The 22,054-nt window shown below is 37.5% G+C and overlaps 1 protein-coding gene across 1 annotated transcript in view; it reads left to right on the top strand.

The window, feature by feature from the left end:
- Nucleotides 1-22,054, top strand: part of LAMA2 (laminin subunit alpha 2) — a 621,471-nt gene that overhangs the window by 292,887 nt on the left and 306,530 nt on the right. The window contains exons 11-12 of the mRNA XM_045865518.3: nucleotides 1-141; nucleotides 2,512-2,685. Of these exons, the coding sequence (XP_045721474.2) occupies nucleotides 1-141; nucleotides 2,512-2,685 (315 nt within the window). The remainder of the gene's footprint in view (nucleotides 142-2,511; nucleotides 2,686-22,054) is intronic.

Consider the following 22,054-nt stretch of genomic DNA (forward strand, 5'->3'; position numbering starts at 1 on the left):
GAGAATGTTGAAGGTGGGGACTGCAGTCGCTGTAAAGCCGGCTTCTTCAATTTGCAAGAAGATAATCATAAAGGTTGTGACGAGTGTTTCTGTTCCGGGGTTTCAGACAGATGTCAGAGCTCCTACTGGACCTATGGCCATGTAAGCAATAGCCTTTTCATTCTGTACACTGCTCCATTGTTCTTTCGTAAGAACAATGGTTCTTTAAAATGGTTTTCTGGTAGTAAGTTTCTACTTACCATTATCATGAAGAAGGGATGGATTTTTCTTTCAAATGCTATTTGTGTATTTTTGATCAAAGACTTGAAGGTTTTTTTTTTAATTTTTAATTTTTTATTCTTATGTTAATCCCCATACATTACATCATTAGTTTTAGATGAAGTGTTCCATGATTCATTGTTTGTGCATAACACCCAGTGCTCCATGCAGAATGTGCCCTCCTCAATACCCACCACCAGGCTAACCCATCCTCCCACCCCCCTCCCCTCTAGAACCCTGTTTGTTTTTCAGAGTCCATCGTCTCTCATGGTTCGTCTACCCCTCCGATTTCCCCCGCTTCAGGTTTTATTTGTAGCAATGTGGAGCCTGGAATCTCTTAGAAGTAGTAAATATTAGTCTTTTCAGTGTCCATGATTACTGTGTGAAGCAGTAATGGGATTATTGTGATTATAGCCCCAATCTGATTCAATCGAGAAAGCATCAGATATGATATGAAGAGTTGTGTATTCTAATCACCAATATTTTTGGTGTACAAATTAAGAAGAATTGCTCCCCATTGCCTTTTCAACTCTGCACAGACTGTGGTTTGTGTCCTGATAGAGGACGTATGAGAGGAAAATGGGACCCTCAAGGAATTTCAAATAGCCTGTATGACAGCTCTTAAGACTACAGAGTAGCAGAACGCAAGCTGGAGAAAGAGAAGCCCGGGGAGGGCGGGGTGGGGAATGAGAAACTCTACCATATGGGGTTGCAAATGCTAAGTTGGATTCTTATCCTTGGAGAGCCACTGGGGTATCTTAGCAGGGGAGTGATAGGACCAGATTTGTGCTTTACCAAGCACACTTTTGCAGTAAACTACCTTCCAAACACCACTTCAACTTTAATCAGGCAAGTAATCCTTAACACAACTACCAAATATTCTCTTCTGCCTGTGTTGCTTTTATGTCAATTCTATAATTTCGTAAGTAGTTTCTGATTGTACTCGCATGTTTAAATTGAAATCTATACACTATTAAATGTATTGCTTTCAGAACAGATTGCATAAAACCAACAGCAATTAGACATCTAGCCCACTTCCTCCTCCTGTTTGTAGAGTTTCACCCACCCTCTAGACTGTTCCATTAACATCAAAGTTCCATGGTCAGCAGAAGAGCAGAAGTGGCATTTAGTCTTGGTTTTCAGCAATTAGGTCCAACTGATATTTGCATTTTGGTAAGACTTCTGGAATGAACTTCCTCTGAATCTCACTGCGCTGTCTTAGCATCCCTGAGGGATGATGTTAGAAAGAAGAGAGAGGAGTAACATATATCTTAAGGTCTAGTCCCAGCAATTCTACAGCTTTGGGAGATGGAGAATCAAATGACCTCTACATGAAAAAAAAATTTAAAAATATGTCATCCACAGATTATCACCATCACTATTCTGCTCCCCATCACCTACAACACCAAGCCACTCACACACATCTAAGTGGGCCCCTGGTAGCCACAAACCTCAGTATCTTGTGTTTTGTCCCAACTAGGTAGGGCAGTCTAAATTAGAATTGTAGCTGTATGCCCTCTCCCGGCTGGAGTCTAAAGATGGAAAAGCAAAACATCCTGTGTTTCCTAATTTTTCCTTTAAGGATCCTTCCTTTTCTGGGCCAAGGATCTAGGCTATGAATTCCTACAACACTTCGAACCCCATGGGATGGACTAGGTATAGCATTGTGAGCTGTGGCCATAGCAACAGGCTGGTGGATTCAAATGTCCTTAAGCCTCAAAACTGAAATTTAATTAAGTGGAATGGGTAGAAATGCTGAATTAAAAGCTACCTTTCAGGCGCTTGCATATTTTATTTCTTTTCCTGTGTTTTACAAATATATATATAAAACCTTTTGAAATTATTTTTCCCCTAAGCAACAAGAAATTATTAGTGGAATGAAATACATGCAGTTTAGAGCCCAACTATCTGATAATTTATCAATATTATAATCACTGTGTAACTTTGAACACATTTCTATTTTTAAGAAAGAAGTATTTGGAGTTATAACTTCTTAAAAAGTACTGGATCAATAAAAACAGATTATTACATATTACTATCCAAACTCCTAGAATCAACAAGAACACAATGAGAATCTATAATGAGTACATACGATAAGTTTCACATTTTCCACAGCTCTCCTGTTTTTCTAAACTTTAATATATTTTTTTTAATTTCCCAAAAGTGGACACTATACAGAATAGGAAAGAAAGAGTTGGAGGTGGTTTTTGGTTTTGTTTTTCATAAGTAAGATGATGGTGTGTTTTCTTGAAGATACAAGACATGCGTGGCTGGTACCTGACGGACATCTCTGGCCATGTTCAAGTGGCTCCCCAGAAGGATGACTTAGACCCACCCCAGCAGATCAGCATCAGCAGTGAGGAATCCCACCGTGCCTTGCCAGAGGGCTACTACTGGAGTGCACCAGCTCCCTATCTGGGAAGCAAAGTAAGTCCACACAGTGCTGGCTTCTTGCTACTTCGCTTTAGCGGATCAATACAAAGAATGGGTTTTATTAAGTACTTTTTTAAAGAAAGGTCAGAACGATTTCATGATGCGTTGGGTGGCCAGAAGCAACTAAATCAGTTTAAGTTGGATGTTTCTTCAAGGCCCCCTGGGTAAGTACGTATACCAAAAGTTAATGGTCTATAGCATCCCTAATATACAACTTTACATAGTTGGTGTTCTATGCTAACATTTTTTTTGGGGTTGGGGGGAGTAGTTTCTAAGTCATTTTTATGCTAACTTTTTGAATGAATGAATACACTGATGAAGACTCTAGGATAGTTTTGCAAAACCTTGAAGATATTTTTGTGAAACAAATGATAAATATTGGAAGAAACTGTGTTGTGTTTACTTGAAATCGCTGTTTTTCTAGAGTTGTCTGTGGTAGGATACTTACTGAAATTTTCTGCATCTGTTTCTATTTTATTTCAAAGCTGATATTCAAGACAGCTAATTTTTCTACCTTGTATGAATGTTAATTGGAAATGAAATTTATTATATAACTGACTTAATGCTTGCCATGAAGCTTATGCAAACAACATATTTCCTGGAGCTCAAAAAGAAAACTACCCTAAAAGAAATGCCAGATTGAAAACACGTTTGTTTTAAAGCCCACTCATACATATATAAAAACATACACAGATAAACAAATGTAGCAGCTTCAGACATGCAGGTGTTTTTTGTTTTTTATTTTTTATTTTGTGGATGAACTCTATCTAGATAGGGACCATGGGTTTTATTATTTTATTTTATTTTATTTTATTATTTTACTTTGCCAAAGAATTTGTTGGAAACCAAATTTGGCATAATAATTCTAAATGTTCTGCTTGTTCTGCAAAAGTTAGTATCTTATCAGCTGATAGTTAAATCACCTAATCACACCAGAAACTGTAACGGTGACAGAAAACTCCCTTAGCAAATTGACGCTATGTAAGCCTCTGAGTTTTCATCTCTAAGAATATAGTGTTGCTTTTGAAGAAATCTTCATTGATTAAACAAACAAAATATATTTATTGTAAGTGGTTCTCTTGCATGGCGTATGAGTATTAAGAAAGAAAAAAGTAGTTCACATCTTATTCAGTGAATGGGAACTGGTGGTTTTAGCTGATTAAGAAAAAAAAAATTTAACTAGTGGCCAGTTTCTTATTTTTAGCAGACTTCTAAATGCTATTATGAAAAATGTGTTAATGAATAAAACCCGTTTTTCAACGAATATGTACTTTAAAAGAGACAGTGTGTATGGCATAAAATTCTACAGCTGTAATAAAAATCCAATTAAACTTGTATTTGCAAGGCCTTTTATAGCAAGAAGTCATTCTATACTGTTCTATTTTGGAAGCTCCTGTATTCCCAACAACACTAAAATAGCACATAAGACTTGACTGTCTACAGCTTAAAATTGTGGGAAAAATAAATAAATATATAAACTGTCAAATTTTTTGCCCCTGCTCTGAGGAGTTCAGAGAGGAGCCTTGGGTCAAAATTGGATGCATTTCAAAGGTCTTGTTTTTCTTACAATGGTGAAATTTATTTAAGAATAGCTTATAGTAGAGTATTCTTTATGGCATTTACCATATTTTTTCTTTGGTCGTATGCTTTTTCTTTCTGTTGGCTGAAAATCAAACTGACATAAGGAAAGCAAGCAAATGGGATATTAAATAGCACCAGAGCAAAGAATTTGGACATCCTGCTCATAGTTGTCCGTGCCCAAAGATAACTTCCTTTATCCTGGCTGAGCTTTTTCTTAATAACCACCCACAATGAAGCACTTCAAATCCCCCACGGATCACTTTCACATCAAAAAGCTCTGCTTCCCTGTGCTTCAACTTCCACTCAGTGAACAAAATAATGGTAACAGGGTGTGCAAATTGTTTGAATATGGAAGACATTTTTTAATGTAATGTGGAAGCCCTTGGTGGTTTACTGTCAGATATCTCAGCATGAATGAAACAATTTGCTTTAATAACTGAACCATATAAATTTTTGATACTACGATAATACTGCAAGCTCTCACAAATTACCACAGTACATCTTAACTGCCATGGCACATCACGTAAATTATAGTCATGATGACATGCTTAGCTTGGTTGATTTAATATCTTGCTAAGGAGATGGAAAATTGTAGGGCCTTGTTTGTAAATTCAATAAAGCCACTTTTTCTAAATAGTTGAGGCTAAATTCTTTACCAGTAATTGCTGTTCAAATCAGAGCCATTGCCAGAATCTGACAGAAGTAGTATATCAAGAAACTAGTGCATCTGCTTTGATACTGAATTTCATTTACATCCATGACCAGGAGGCTGTGAGTATATCATCCCTCCTCCGCTTTTTTAGTGTTAATTCCTAAGTCAAAAAAAATATTTATGGGATGCTATTAGCTTTGCTAAATATTTATATAACCAATTTTCAAACATTTTCCAAATGACTTGGTTATAAGGCTCCTTATAACAGAAGGGAGATGTGCTGTGCATATTCTATTATAATGAAGATGCCACATGGCATTCTTCCTTTTTTTAGGAACCTGACTCCAAATAATGAAACTGCTCTCACATGGGATACACTTTGCTGACATAGAGGTCCACCCGATCGTGAGAAAAGTCAAGCACACTCGCCAATTTAGCAAGGGAGTATTTCTTATCCCAAGAAACAGTTTTATATACTGCCCATCTAAATATTTCCACAATCTCCATTATGAATTAATTCCTCAATAACAATCTTGAAAAAAAATTTTTTTCCCTCACCTGTGGGTGATTATTTAGCACAGTTGACACTATCCAGTGTTAATTCCTCCCACCCCTCACTCAAGAGAGTCAAAGAGGATTAAGTTAGGCACCTACAGGGTTGTACTAGGCAGCATTTCGTTTTTCAGAATGCTTGGCAAGAGTTAACACCTGGTTGTAGGGCATTGGTTTAAGCTTGGGGCTAGGCAGGAATGGAAAGAACTAGAGGACAACGTCCTGCTGATTTGCTACAGGCTACAGCTATTCAGAAACAGTTTGGGTATTTCAGAGTTGGAATAATTCACTGCTTTAGTAAACTAAGTCCTATTGGAACATGGAAATAGTAATTTACTTAAGGTTACCCTAGTGGTCTGAAATAGTGCAGCTTCCAAAACCAATTCTCTCCACATCAGTAAAGTTCCCTGAGAATCTGGCGTGGCTTGTCTACTGCTCCCGCATTACCATTAAGTTTTACAATCCTGTCTCTGAACATTATTAAATTAATCTTATGTGATTTGTTCTTTAGCGAACAATGCTTATTTTCTACAACATTACATTGTTTTTTTCTGTTTCCAACTTAGGGAGCTTTTAAATTGTTTCATGTCGTTGCCAAGAGTACCTATAGCCTAGTTTAAGATGCACATTATGAGTCTGCTGACAAAATATCATCTGGCTTCCAAAAGTAATCTCTGGTTCTTCTCTGTTGTGCTTGCTTGATTTTCAGTTCTGTCTCTCAGATCTCAAGTTGAAACTGTGGGTTTGAAGGAGATTGATGTTTGAGATTCACAGGACAGGCTCGTTCTTGGCACATAAAAGGAGCTCAACAAATACTTTGTGATTAATGCTCCATGCTTAACAACAACAACGGAAGTAGGTTTGATTAGTTTGTTCAGAAATGACTCTTGACTTAGGATTTATGTCAGGGTTGAGAAATGATTTCAAACATGATGAAAAAAATTAAAAACTGATAAGCATGATCCCTTCTCCTCTCGACAGCAGAATGTGTATTTGTGACTTATAATTATTCAAAATTAAAGGTCAAACCCGATCCCTCATCCTTACCTTCCTCCAATTCAAGTCTTGGATTAAGTGGATTAATTAAGAAGGTATTGTGTATGTGGAGAATGGCATGGTCAAAAATGTAAATAGGACAAATCAACTGTGATTGAATTTTTATTTAATAAATCAGATCTCGTTAAGAATGATTTGGTAATGGAGTAGGATCAAGAAGATTTGCTACCTAGAACTAACCGAATGAATTGTTAGGGGTACATGAAGAAATATATTTATTTCAAAAAAAAAAAAAAGCCAAGAACTCACTTGTTGCCCATAGCTACGGTAAAGTCTACTATGCAAAATTATCCCACCTACAAGGACTCAGGGTCAAACATACATATCTCTCAAACTTACCTAACCTTATCATAACAGTATCTTGATATTTTTCCTGATTAAATATATAAAGTACTAATTCTAACATTGTAAATTATTACATAGAAGAGTGTTTTAATATTCATATGACTCATTTTGTTTGCAGTACCTTCTAATGGAGTGCAATGGGGACAAAGATCAGTTTTTACAATTGAGCAACTGAATATGTACCAGATAGGGGAGCATTCAGTTTAACAGCAATTTGGTGGGAAAAATTAAGGAGTTTACTAAACAGTAATATCAATCTCAGTTAACTTTGGGATATGGTTGCCAACAAAAGTAATCTAGGGCTACATTGGTAGGCGTTTACTGGTCAGGTCAAGGGAGGTAATGGTTATACAGGTTCTGCACAAAACATGTCACCTAAAATAGTCAACTTGTGAATTTATGTTTTCATATATCTTAAGATACATGACCAAGGTTAGCAGCTGATAAGCCAAGATATCCCAACTAGTAAGGCAGTCAAGATTGGAATCCAGATGTGTCTAGCCCTTTTCTACTAGTTATTTTTTCATTCCGTTATGTTTATTAGTACTTGTAAGGCATTTGGCTTTGGAATAGAAATGCTTGAGCAGCTTATCCAAAGGGAAGCATAAGAAAGGAAACAATAAGGATATGAGTTTATATAAATGCAAATTAATGAAATAGAAAACAGATATCAATAGAGAGGCCACAAATCCAAAAACTTGTTTTTAAAAGAATTACAAAGCTCTAGCAAGATTAATAGAAAAAAAAAAGTGGGTAAAGATATACATAAGACTTTAAAATGTAAATATGGACATAACTAAAATTACTTCAGAAAAAAATAAGGAAAATCATGAAACCTTTACACACAATAAATTTACTTGTAAAAATAAGTAAATGTCTAGGAAAATAAAAATTAATAGCCCTGATTCAAGGGGAAAAAACCTGAAAGTCATATGAACATTAGAACAATTCAATCAATAGTCAAGGAAATCTTCCCAGTAAGAGACCACTAGGTCTATTTTGTTTACAGGTGATTTCAATGACTATTCAAATTTAAAAAAAGGAATCAATCTTATACAAATTTTCTAGAGAACAGAATCATGGGGATTACTCCTTGAGTAATTTTATGTGACTCAATATGCTTGATATCAAACCTTCAAGAGAGATATGAAAAGGAAATCCCTATCCAAAGTCACTCATGAAAATAGATCCTAAACAAAACATAACCAGTCTGAATTTGTAATGTATAAAAATGGCGAAACAAAATTGGCCAAATTGCTTTTGTCATAAGCGTTCAGGTTGGTTTAATATCAGAAAATCAGTTTAAGTAATTGGCCATATTGACTAACTAAAAGAGAGAGAAAAATGAAATGATTGATCTCAGTTGATGCAGAAACATAAATAGGCAAAATTAAATAATGATTCGTGATGTTTTTAAAAAATTTGCAAACTATAATTGGAAAGGCACTTCTTTAACTGATGAAGAGTACACAAAAAGGAATAGCAAATATTTAATATAAAATTTTGAAAGACTTTTTTTTTTAAGATTTTATTTATTTATTTGACAGAGAGAGAGACAGCGAGAGAGGGAACACAAGCAGGGGGAGTGGAAGAGGGAGAAGCAGGCTTCCCGCGGAGCAGGGAGCCCGATGCGGGGCTCGATCCCAGGACCCTGGGATCATGACCTGAACAGAAGGCAGACGCTTAACTGAGCCACCCAGGTGCCCCTTGAAAGATCACAAACATGAAACAATTTTCACTATGATCACTTTTATTCAACATTGTACTAGAAGATCTAGACGGTGCAGTAAGATAGGAAATAAAAGATATGGAGATTGGAAGGGATGGAATAAAACCACCATTTGTAGATGATAGGATTATCTGTTTTGTGAACTCAAAAGATAAAATATTAGTGAATCAAAAGGGGAACTGTATACAAAATTAATTTATGAAAGTCAATCGTATTTCTTTACATCAACAAAAATCAGTTTAAAAATACTTTTACAATTAGTCCTTTATAATAGCAATAAATAGTAAAAGTACCAATGATTAAATTTATATGGAAAAGCAAAGGACTAAGAATAATTCAAGGAAATTCTAAAACAAAAACTGGAGATAGGTTTTTAATCAAAACTTATCTGCTATAAAGACTTAGGACTTATTTTAAAAAGATATAATAATTAAGACACAAGGATAGGGGCGCCTGGGTGGCTCAGTCGTTAAGCGTCTGCCTTCCGCTCAGGTCATGATCCCAGAGTCCTGGGATCAAGCCCCGCATCGGGCTCCCTGATCCACAGGGAAGCCTGCTTCTCCCTCTCCTACTCCCCCTGCTTGTGTTCCCTCTCTCGCTGTATCTCTCTCTGTCAAATAAATAAATAAAATCTTAAAAAAAAAAAAAAAGGCACAAGGATATTGGTGTGAAAAAAGATAAAAATACAAAATAGATGAAATGGAACTGAGAGTGGAACCTGGGTGACTCAGTTGGCTGAGCATCAGGTCATGATCTTAGGGTTGTTAGATCAAGCCCTGTGTTGGATCCTGCCGAACAGGGAGTCTGCTTGAGGAGTCCCTCTCTCCCTCTCTCTAAGCCCCTCCCCCCTGGGTGTGCTCCCCCCCAAGTAAATAAATAAATCTTAAAAAAAAAAAAATGGAACTGAGAAAACAGCCCAGAACTATTCCATGGATACTTGATTTTTGACAAAACAGACTTTGTAGATAATAATGGTAGGATAGAGAATATAATAAATGCTACTCATACATCAGTTATCCAAAGACAGAGAAGAAAAAAATCTTTGCATCCCTACCTCACATTATACATAAAAATAACTTCTGGTTGAAGCAAGAACTATAATTTCAAAAATCATTCTAAAAAAGCTTATCAAAAATAATACATTGGAATTTTTGCTTCTGACAATAATTGAATAATAGAATCTCAATTTACCCACCTGCCTTAAACAAGAAAACTTGAGAAAAAATGTGAAACAACAATTTTTAGAAACTAGACAACAAATAATATAGGGTCTGTGATCTATGAGAAAAGAGAAATAAATGAAGTAAAGCTTACGATTATCCCAGATTATTGCCTGGGTACAGTTCCAAGTGCTTAGAAGGAAAACCCAAACATCAGGGTCTAAAAGATGGAGACTAGAGGTCAAGGAGGCTAGAACTGTGGGACAGGATATTGGAGAAAAGGGATATGGGGAGAGAGAGGGAGAGAGAGAGACAGATACACAGAGAGACACAGAGGGAGAGATCTGTAAAGGTATAAGACCTCTAGCCTGGCTCAGTATTGAGTTGGATGGGAGAACACCACCTAAGGCTGGTAAAAGAAATACCAAAAAGTAGCAAGAGAAACAATTCCTGGAGGTAACACAGAGCTGGTAATAGTTCATTTTCCCACCACCTAAAATGAACCATCTTCATAGTGGGGAAGACGTCAGGTAAAGTATTCAGAGAGTATTGTCTTAGTAGAAGGGTTAAATTAGCCCAAGATTACAGGCTGCTCTAAATTCACCCTAACAAATCTTGAAAGCAAAAAGAAGTCAACTTGTTCCAAGTAAATTAACTGCATGCCAGAACAAAGTCCAATACTACTTAATTACAACAAAATCCAACACCCAACAATGTAAAATTCAGCATGTCTGGCATCAAATCAAAAATTACCAGGCATGTGAACAAGCCGGGGCAGATGAACCATATCAGGAGGAAAATCAGTCAATGAAAACAGACCGAAAGTTGATGAAAACATCATGCCAAGGCATATCTGAATTGAACTATTAAAAAAAAAAAAATAGAGGGAGACAAAGAGAAAATCTTAAAAGCAGAACAGAAGAACAAAGACAAGAAAGATAGAAGATCCTTGTCAGCCATGATGTGAACTAGAATATAGTACACGGGTATTTTAAAGTATAGGAAGGACAAGAAACAACAACATACAAAAAAAAAAAAATACCAGTCCAAAATTCTTTAGCAGGCCATAATATTCTTGAAAAAGAAAGGCAAAGAGTTTTTCAGAGAAATAAAGGCTGAACTGCTTTTTCACCAACAAATCTACAGTAGGAGACGTGTAGAAAGTTCTTCTGGTGAAAGGAATATGATGCCAGACAGAACTTGGTCCCTACAAAACAAAATTAAGAGTATCTAGAACAGTATAAAATAATGTTTTCTCCACTGATTGCTGCCTAACACAGGACCTCAGGCTAGTCATCTCTTTAGCCCTAGGGCTTAACATAGTGGTTACTGAATAATAACAAGACACACAGATTTAAAATAGAATTTGAACCACTCTTTGTAGACAATTTTCTTTGAAATTATGAAAAGAAAGACTATGAATGTAAAAGTTCTTCCTTCTTCAACCTCCATTCCTCGTCTCAAAACCAAAGAAAGCAAAATCAACGCCAGTTTGAAAGAGTTTCAATCAAATCTTAATGTAAAACTACATTTTTTTTCTCGATCTTTGTTAATGACTCTTGATGCCTGTTCTACCTGCAGCTCAGTGGAAAAGCACAGGGAACTGACGAATTGCTGGGTTACATTAGCCCAAGCTCTCCTGGGACAAACTCCCAATATTCTTTGTAGGGCAGTGTTAGGCCATTTGGAACCTTTCCTAGCCAGAGTATTCTTTATATACTGGGTTTTTTGTTTACTGTTGCTTGTTGATGGTGGAAAGAGCAAGTTTGTAGGGAAGGATGGGAGACAGATATGTGCAAGAGGAAGATACCATAAAGACACAAAGAAAAGATAACCCTCTATAAACCAAGGACAGAAACTTGGGACAGTCTTCCTTCACAGCCCTTGGAAGAGACCAATCCTGCTGACTAGTAAACTCCTACATTATTTTCCTTCTTCCTTTTCATGAGACTTGATTGAAAGGGAGTAAGTAAGGAAAAGTCACAGTCAGTTATTTTTAGTATTTTGGTCCTTATGCCTTTCACAGATCTGATTCAAATTCCAGATATCTACCTTATTAGTCTTATGATCTTGGACACATCCCATAACTTAGTTGAGTCTTTCATTATTTACAGAATGAGAGTTCCAGTCTCAGAATTGTGCAAAGCCCTCTAAAATGCCCTTAGCACACAGAAGCTGTTCAATAAATGCCAATTTCTTCATGGATTTCTATAATTTGCACTGTAGGAATTTATATCGGAGGTAGTCTATATCAATTAAAGACATTTGTTGAAGAACACTCTGTCCCCTGTTTACTGCTGTCTGACAGAACATCTGGTGGTGGTAAGGGACAAGATATCATTAAAGATAAAAATGAACAATCACAGAGAGTTAATTTTAGCAAATAAGTAGATTATATGACTTAAGGGGTGGCTTTGCAGGTGTGAAAAAATTAGATCGGTTAGCTAGCTGTTTGAGAAGCCTGCAGAATATTTTGTACTTTATCTCAAAGGTACCAAAATAAAGCTAACAATCATCGCTTCATGTCTTTCCAAGCAAATGACCTGATAAATAGCTCACTATTCCTGCTTCACCGAAGGCCAAGTATGTAAAGGAATTTGCAATTTCTGCCCATCAGTAACTCATTAGAGAAGTAAATTTTATAAGCATAATAAACACAATCAACACCCTGCAGCTATAATGTCATTAAGGTGGTCGTTAAGATAGATCCCAATTCAGTAAGACTGGTGTCCTTATAAAAAGGGAAAATTTAGAGACAGACCCTCATATAGGGAGAATGCCTTTGGGAGCATGAAGACAGCCAGCAACAAACCAGAGAGGGAAATTTAAACACAGCCTTCTCCCACAGCCTCAGAAGGAACCAACCTGGCCAACACCTTGATTTAGGACTTACAGCCTCCAGAACTGTGAGATAATGATTTTCTGTTGTTTAAGACACTCCGTTTGCCGTACTTTCATATGGCAGCCGTAGCAAATGAATACAAATGATAAGATAGCAATTCTTTTTTAAAATCCCACATTTCCTTATTATAATTTACAGCTGACAGAAGGCTAATCTAATATCTAAAGAGGTTATTGAAATTGATGAGAAAGGCCAATAGTCCAACAGAAAAATGGGCAACAGATATGAACAGTTTATAGAAAAGGAAATATATGCTGTATGCTTTAAACTTATACAATGATGTATGCCAATTATTTCTCAATGAAACTGGGAAAAATATAAAACAGTGTTCAACCTGACTCAACTATACTGGGAAATCATTTGTCATCGATCTTAGGATAGAGAAAAAAATGGATAGCACAGAATTACTGAGACTTTAAAAAGACAAAAATCTTGGGGTGCCTGGGTGGCTCAGTCGGTTAAGTGTCTGACTCTTGGTTTCAGCTCAGGTCATGATCTCAGGGTCCTGGGATTGAGCCCCAGATCAGGCTTTGCTCTCAGCTCAGATTCTGCTTGAGATTCTCTCTCCCCCTCCCTCTGACCCTCCTGCTCATGCTCTCTCTCTCTCTCTCTCAAATAAATAAATCTCTTTAAAAAAAAAGGCAAATATCCTTATATATTGGTAGTGAGGATATACATTGATGCAATCCAAGAAAACCAATTTAGAAATCTTCACCAAAGTTACAAATACACATTTATCCTACAGGTATATATAAACATGAGAAATGCAAAGTCATTCATTCATAATGTTTGTGATGCCCCTAAAAATGTCTGTCATTGACAGACAAATTAAATGAGTTTGGGTACATACACGTAACCAAACACTATAAAACTTTAAATAAGGAAAGAATTTTTTGTATGCTAATATGGAATGATCCGAAATATATGGTTAAGTAATTAAACCTGGAAGCGGAATAGTATACATTTGACCATCCTTTGTATAAAATTGTGGAGAACAAGAATATATATTTATAATTATAAGGTTACTCAGCTCTTTAGAGTCACAGCTAGCATTTTACTTGAGGGGAGTTTGTCCCTAGAGACTGTCTATGCCCTCTGTGAACAGAATATTATCAAAGATGTGAAATAAAATATTTTAACTAGAACAGCCTTTATTTTTAATTTAACCTATTATAAACTATTGCTTCTCTATTCTAGACTTTGTTGTAAAAATTACTGCTTTAATGTGATCCTTTAAATAAGTATTAAGTGCCCCAATCCTATGAGCTAAAAATTGGTTGGCATGCTTACTTAATCACAAGGGTTGGAATAGCACCCTTATCTTTCCAGATACTTTCAGGTAATCCTTTTATTGTCAGCAGTGCCTACAGGAGAAGCATAAATTTCACATTTTTATTCCTGAGGTTTTCTCATCACTTCCAGCGGTAAGAGTTGAGTCAAGCAGGTGCTGTCTTTAATTTTTCGTAAGCACTTCTGTTACCCGAGTCTGTGATTCCAAGTAGTTGAAATCCGACATTTGCCACATGGAAAAGGGAGCTATGTGATAAGACCCCAATCTGAAATGTGATGAATTATTAAACAAGTAGTTTGTTGGGTGATTGAAAATTACCTGCAAAAGTGTGCTTATCTCCTTGAGGCATGTCAAAAGCTAACGGAATTGAGCAAATTAGACTGACTGTCTCTTCAATGAGTTGTGACCTCTCGATGGTAATAGCTTATTATGATGATAAATGAACCCATCTCTCCAACTGAAGCCTGAGTACACACTTCAGCAGTTTCCTTGAATCATGAGGCCATTACCTTTCAACTTCAGATCAACAGCAGTGACAGCCACAGGAGCAGAGAGCATGCATGACTAGACACAGATGATTGTTTTACTCAAATGAATATATTTACAGCTATTTCCAATGAAATGGGACCTCCTGTATGTTGAGTGTTCACACCTGAAATATTTACCGTATGATGTTTCCTTTATTAAGAAGAAGAACTACTTCCTGGCTACATCATCATTCTGAGATACCTAGGTTTTGCTTCCCCCCCCCACCCCGGTTTTTGTTTGCTGTTTTCAATGTTTGAATTCCTCATTCTTGTTGGTCTCCTTTTTTTTTTTTTAAAGATTTTATTTATTTATTTGAGAGAGAGAGAATGAGAGACAGAGAGCATGAGAGGGAAGAGGGCAGAGGGAGAAGCAGACCCCCTGCCGAGCAGGGAGCCCGATGCGGGACTCGATCCCGGGACTCCAGGATCATGACCTGAGCCGAAGGCAGACGCTTAACCAACTGACCCACCCAGGCGCCCCTCTTGTTGGTCTCCTGATGGAATAAATTTCAGAATAAAAATATTTTCTTTCATTGATTAAGCTTGTAATATACACACAAGCATATATGTCTTTAATTTAGGAGCGTGTATCTTTAATTCATTAATTTAATCTTATTGAATTCCACAGCTTATATTTATTTCATGTGGGCTGGGGCAATCACTCAGACTCTTTTATTTGTAGACAACTTTTGTAAAGATTGTTGGTTTAAGAATCAAGCAAGTGTAAATACTTTAATTTTTGGTTTTTTATTTTAAAAAAATACCAAAATTTCTTCAAGTAGTTACTGCAGCTTGATGTCAATTTTCTTTTTCTGCTGTAGTGATAATTTGGTTTAAAAGGAATTAGAGGAGAAAGTGTTATTAATTGCTCTATAACAATATAATGTTCTAATTCCTCATAAGTATTAGATATCAGCTGCCAACTTGCCAAATATATTCTTGAAAAAAATCTGTTGGCCAAGCAAAACTAAGTTTATGAAGGTACTGCAGTAAGAGGAACACCAACCACCTTGACAGTGTTAGTAGTGTCTTAGAGGGTAAACATCTGGGGGGGGGGGATAGTCACTGATTTTAGGGGCAAAGTTGGGTGATTTTTTCATTGAAGGCAGTTGGGCAGAGTTTATGATACCATAGCCTTGGATTTGTCACAAGTGAGTGAGAGTGAGACAAGGGTACTGAAGCAAGTGTTGAAGGGCATGCAATTAGTCTATGAGTGAGCCAGCTTGGATGGATCACAGCCCATGAACCAGGTTTTCCTGGAGCTTGCTTGGAGAAAGGTTTAAAATAGGGGTTAGGAATTATGCTTGTTCCCAGCACTAACACAAGAATAGGGAATTGTGTTAACTTTAGTTCTCACAGACAGTAGCTGTGTGATCATAACATTGTTGATTAGTTTTTTCTGTGCCATTTTTTCTCATGTATAAAGTGGAGATAGTAATACCCACTTCACAGAGTTATTCAAGACAGTGCCTTATGATAAATAATAAGCACTTGGTATTAGCGATTATTCTTAACTCCAGCTGGGCCTAATTTGAAGTCAGACATTCTTCTGTTGACATTTTAGAAAGACTATACACACATAGGAAGGAAGGAAGAAAGGAAGGAAGGAAGGAAGGAAGGAAGGAAGGAAGGAAGGAAGGAAGGAGGGAGGGAGGGAGGGAAGGAAGGAAGGAAGGAAGGAAGGAAGGAAGGAAGGAAGGAAGGAGGGAGGGAGGGAGGGAAGGAAGGAAGGAAGGAAGGAGAGAGGAGGGGTGGGGAGGGGAAGGGAGGAAGGAAGAAAGATGTGAAAGGAAAAAGGAAAGAAAGAGAGCAGGAAAGGGAAAAGGGTAGAAAGAATCTGTTCATATATATTTAATTTTAGTTAATTTTAATTTAGAAAGTAACTGTCTATTGGGATCTCTCTCTTTTAGTCCAAATTTATCAAGAGGTGGTCTGGCCTTTGAGTAAATGCCTTTTCTCCAGTTTTCGTCTGGGGCTGGGTATGAAGTGATCATCAGACTTGGTGTTCTGGAAGTAAGTTCTTTATGATGAAATAACACTGGAAATAGCCACAAGCAAAAAGCTTTATAGGCCATTGAAGGTCCCCAAGGCCATTTGCTGGTTTAAGCTTATTTTTACTCATCATCACAGGAAAAGAAATAAGTAGGGCATTATTCTTCTTATATCAAATAATTTTAGATGAAGATGTGATGGTTTTATATAAAAGTCAAAATGCTTTATTTTGCTTTTACTTTCAAAACAAGTAGAGAGATACAATTTGATCATGTTAATATCCAACCATGATTCTGTTCTTGATCACAAACTCTTTTGAAACTTTACACAGGAAACTTTAGAGCAATTTACTGTATGTCACTCTCTAGCAGGTATTTGGAGGATGATGGGTGGAATAAGGTTTTGAAACAGGAAACCATTTTCTGTTGTGCCAAACACGTGAACTTTGTGCTTGGTGAAAGATGTCTAGGCCAAGGAAGGTGCAGGCTGCGCAGTGAAGGAACCTGAGCCAGGTCGATCCTGTGAGACTTAGCAGGAATGGCTTTGATTTCATGTGCCTGACTCAACGTAGCGCAGTCTTTTGACTTAAAGCAGATATGGCAGGTTACAGGTTCAGAATCACCATTAAACTAACCTCTTCTAAAATCTAGTTATGGCTACGACAGTCTCTCAAGTGTGGTGTTGAGGCCCCTCCGCTTCAGCGTCACCTGGGGTCTTTATGGAAAGTGGATTATTGACCCCGCCCCCCATTCTGGATTCACTCAGTCAGAAGATCTGGGGAAATGTGTGCGAATCTACACTTTAATATCCTCCCTGAGTGGCCCTTGACCCGTAAAATTTTGAGGGCCATTCTTTTATGATTCCTATGAGAAGTTACTGATGATCCGTTAAACATCTCTAGATGATTCCTGAGACTTAACATTCCCAACACTTAAAAATGACAACAAAGGGCACCTGGGTGGCTCAGTTGGTTAAGCGACTGCCTTCGGCTCAGGTCATGATCCTGGAGTCCCGGGATCGAGTCCCGCATCAGGCTCCCTGCTCGGCAGGGAGCCTGCTTCTCCCTCTGACCCTCCCCCCTCTCATGTGCTCTCTCTCTCTCACTCTCTCTGTCTCAAATAAATAAATGAAATCTTTAAAAAAACAAAACAAAAAAACAAAACAAAACAAAAAAACGACAAAAAAGAATCGTGCGACATGCCTTAGTCTGAATTCAGAGGTTGACTTTCTTGCTCAGTAGTTTAGTCTGTACAAGGAAACCCTAAAATAACCCCTTCTTAGCCACCACAAAATATGTCAATCTGAATCTATTTACCAATCTCACTACAAACAGAAACACACCTACAATACACACAACTATACATATTCACATAGGAAAAAGTGAATCTTAGAAAGAACTGTTTTCTTCTTTAATAGGAAGCCTAAGCTGCACTGCCATTAATATTTGGAATGAGGACACTGGGCAGGCCCAGAATATAACATGGGGGTTGGGGATACTTTCAGATTCTAGACGAGGTTCCAGCTCTCCCTGAATATGGGTAAACAGCTTTGCCATAAGAGCTCTGCTAGCCCATTAGGCAAGTATAAATACAGGCAAGACCCTTACCTTCACGGGGCCCCCAGTCTTCATTGGTGAAGTTGGGGGAGGGAGGCTTATAGTACCTTAGCAGCAGAAACTGTTTTTCAAACAAAATCTAAATCAGAACACGCAAGAACAAGAAAAGTGGTTCAGATGGGTGACAGGCCAGTGCTGGCTGCAGGAGGATAGAGAAATTGTGCCAATGGCCATGGTGCGACTGACAGGACCAGTTCCGGTTCTGGGAGTCACAGGGCTCCGAACTCTGTCTCCATTATCTACAGCCCTGTGACCTCATCTGCAGTCTCCCCCAAAGAAACCTAGGATGTGGAGAACCATGGTATGAAAAGAGACCAGATGAAGTAGAAGGTCTCCTGCAGATTTAAAAGTTTATGATTCTAACACCAAATAGAATCATGCAATCAGCTGACTACTAACAATGACGTAGTAACTCTACAAGGTATAATAAAGGACTACGTGACATTAATTGAAAAGAAACAAATGTTTCTCAGCTGAGCTATTGTCCATATCCAGATGCACTGGTGATACATAAGCCCAGACATAGAAAATGTGAGATGTGTCAGAGCAAAGCAACTAAAATGATTCAAGACACTGAACGATCGGTGCTCAGCCCACATCATTTCTTACCTAGATTAAAGAAAAAGCCATAGAAATTTCATTCTACCTCCAGCTTCCCTAGTCTAATACTTTACTCACATGTCTGATTGAGGAAGATCTTTATGAAACCCCAATTTGATTGCCCCAGTCCCCTGTTTAAAAATCCTGCTCTCGTAAGGATACAGTGAAAGCTCTGAGACCAGTCTGGGCTTGTAGCTCAGGAGGAAACCTGGCGTCCAGCTAATAAAATACCCATACGTATCCCATACTCTCTCGTACTTTCCTATTTCTCAGTTTTTATTTTTTATTTTTGTCTGAAATTCCCTTCTACTGTTTTTCTGAGTGACTAACTTCTATTCATCCTTCAAAATGCAGCCCAGGCATTGACTTCTGTAAGAAACTTCTCTGACTACCCCTTCTCCTAGCACTGGCTGAGTCAGGCCTTTCCTGTGCTCTTCCGCTGAGACCTCCAACCACCCAACATGAGAAATACTCCTCTCTAAACCGCAACTTCCTGGGTGCAACTAGATTCTATTCCCTTTTGTACCTATAGGGCCCAGCAGATTGCTCTGGACAGCGTAGGAGCTTAAAAATTCCCTGTTGGGACACATGAAAAAATGTTCATTATCATTAGCCATCAGGGAAATTCAAATAAACACCACATTGAGATACCACCTTACACCAGTTAGAATGGCAAAAATTGACAAGGCAAGAAACAACAAATGTTGGAGAGGTTGTGGAGAAAGGGGAACCTTCTTACAGTGTTGGTGGGAATGCAAGTTGGTACAGCCACTTTGGAAAACAGTGTGGAGGTGCCTCAAAAAATTAAAAATAGAGCTACCCTATGACCCAGGAATTGCAGTCCTGGGTATTTACCCCAAAGATACAGATGTAGTGAAAATAAGGGCCACATGCACCCCAGTGTTCATAGCAGCAATGTCCACAATAGCCAAACTGTGGAAAGAGCCAAGATGCCCTTCAACAGCCAAATAGATAAAGAAGATGTGGTCCATATATACGATGGAATATTACTCGCCATCAGAAAGGATGAATACCCAACTTTTGCATCAACATGGATGGGACTGGAGGAGATTATGCTAAGTGAAATAAGTCAAGCAGAGAAAGTCAATTATCATATGGTTTCACTTATTTGTGGAACATAAGGAATAGCATGGAGGATATTAGGAGAAGGAAGGGAAAAATGAAGGGGGGGGAATCAGAAGGGGAGACGAACCATGAGAGACTATGACTCCGAGAAACAAACTGAGGGTTTTAGAGGGGAGAGGGGTGGAGGGATGGGTTAGCCCAGTGACGGGTATTAAGGAGGGCATGTATTACATGGAGCGCTGCATGTTGTATGCAAACAATGAATCATGTAACACTACATCAAAAACTAATGAGGTACTGTGTGGTGACTAATATAACATAATAATAAAAAAAATTCCCTTTTGGGTGAATAAACGAATGCTCTGTGTGAACGGTAATTATTTTTGTTTCCATAAGATGAACCAGAGGAAATACAGGTAGATATCGTCCAACTTAAAAAAAAAAAAATTGAAACCTTAGAGAAAGTACTTGGTTGGATTTTTTTCAGAATTGCCTATCTGGTTTTTCTTAACTATTAAAAAAAATTCTGGGATCATGTAAGGCCACGTCCATTCAGAGCCAGGCGGAGGGCCCAAATAGTCTGCCAAATTCTTTTCCAGTTCCCAAATTTTATGAGCCTGAGGAGCATTGTTTATGTAAAAGTCTTGTTCTTTGTGAATCAGGAGGAAGTTAAGATGTTTTAAATATTTACATAGAAACAAAGAATTTCAGAATTGGAAAGAACTTAGGCAATAATCTGTGAAGTGGTTTTCACACTGTGTTCTGTGTGGTCCTTCTGTGCTAGGGCAGGAGGTATGAGAGAAAAAATAAGGAGCCCCTTTTCCTCTTGAACCAGAGTGCCTTTATCTGTTCTGCATGTTGGGAGTACATGGAATGGAATATGGAAACTGAGACCCTGAGAGATTAAGTCACTTAGACAAAGACATATAGCTTCTCTGGAGATCAGACTGACATTAAGTTTATGACCCCTGACTTCCGCTGTAGATCTCTTTCCATTTTTCTGTGCAAGGCAGAAGAAAAAGAGTAGGCTATTTACTTTACAGTCAAGGTATGTTAAAATCATGACTCTTGTTTTCAAACATCAGTTTAGAGTTCATGCCATCAAATTAAAGAAGTTTGTTAACCAAGTTTAAATTGCTTTCACTAAGGAAGCAGCTGCCGTTCAAGATAATAAAATAAACACATACAATAATATTTGGTCAGCTGTGGCTTTTAATTTAAATGTTTGACTTAGTACAGTTTAGTCTGCTGGATTCCAAAATACTCTGCAAGAGAAGTGCCTGCATTTTAAAGGATTTCAAATGTTTATTATGGTGTCCTAGGTCTGGTTGTCTTTCTGTTGTTCTGCATCCCCTGAGCAGACATGACTTTGCTTTGGCAGCACATATCTTCCAAAAGACTTGTTCCTTTCATAATCTAAAAATTTTTAGAAGAAATGACACGTATAGGAGACTCCACTTTCTTCTTTTCTGTCTCTATAGTTTTGCCTTTTCTAGAATGTCATATAGTTGGAATCACGTAGTATGTAGCCTTTTCAGATTGGTTTCTTTCATTTAGTAATATGCATCTAAGGTTTCTCCAGTCTTTTCATGGCTTGATTGCTCATTTATTTTTAGTGTTGAATAATATTCTATTTTCTGGATGGGTCATGGTTTATTTATCTATTCACTTACTAAAGGACATCTTGGTTGCTTCCAAGTTTGGATGATGATGCATAAAGCTGTTATAAACATGTGTGTGCAGAATTTTATGTAGACATAAATTTTAGGGGGGACTTATTTTCAACTCCTTTGGGTCATTTGGGAACAGAATGTTTAACTATGGAAGAAACTGCCAAAGTGCCCTTCCAATGTGGCAGTACCATTTTGCATTCTCACCAACGATGAATGAGAGTTCTTAATGCCCCTCATCTTTACCAGGATTTGGTGTTGTCAGTGTTTTGGACTTTGACCATTCTAAGAGGGGTGTGGTGGTATCTCCTTGTTTTAATTTGTGATTCCCTAATGATGTATGACGTTGAACATCTTTTCATATGCTTATTTGCCATCTGTATACAATCTTGGGTGAAGTATCTGTTCATATTTTTAAAACTAGATTGTTAATATTCTTATTGTAGGGATTTAAGATTCTCTGTATATTTCTATTACAAAATCTCTGTCAGTTAAATTTTTGCAAGTATTTTCTCCCAAACTGTGGCTCATCCTGTCATTCTCTTGACAGTGTCTTTTCCAGAGAACGTTATTTTGAATTGTAATAAAGTCTAATTTAAACAAAT

The sequence above is a fragment of the Mirounga angustirostris genome, unplaced genomic scaffold, assembly GCF_029215605.1.
Source record: "Mirounga angustirostris isolate CCGP_5_RB_7025 unplaced genomic scaffold, mMirAng1.0.hap1 SCAF_8, whole genome shotgun sequence".
Classification (NCBI taxonomy): domain Eukaryota; kingdom Metazoa; phylum Chordata; class Mammalia; order Carnivora; family Phocidae; genus Mirounga; species Mirounga angustirostris.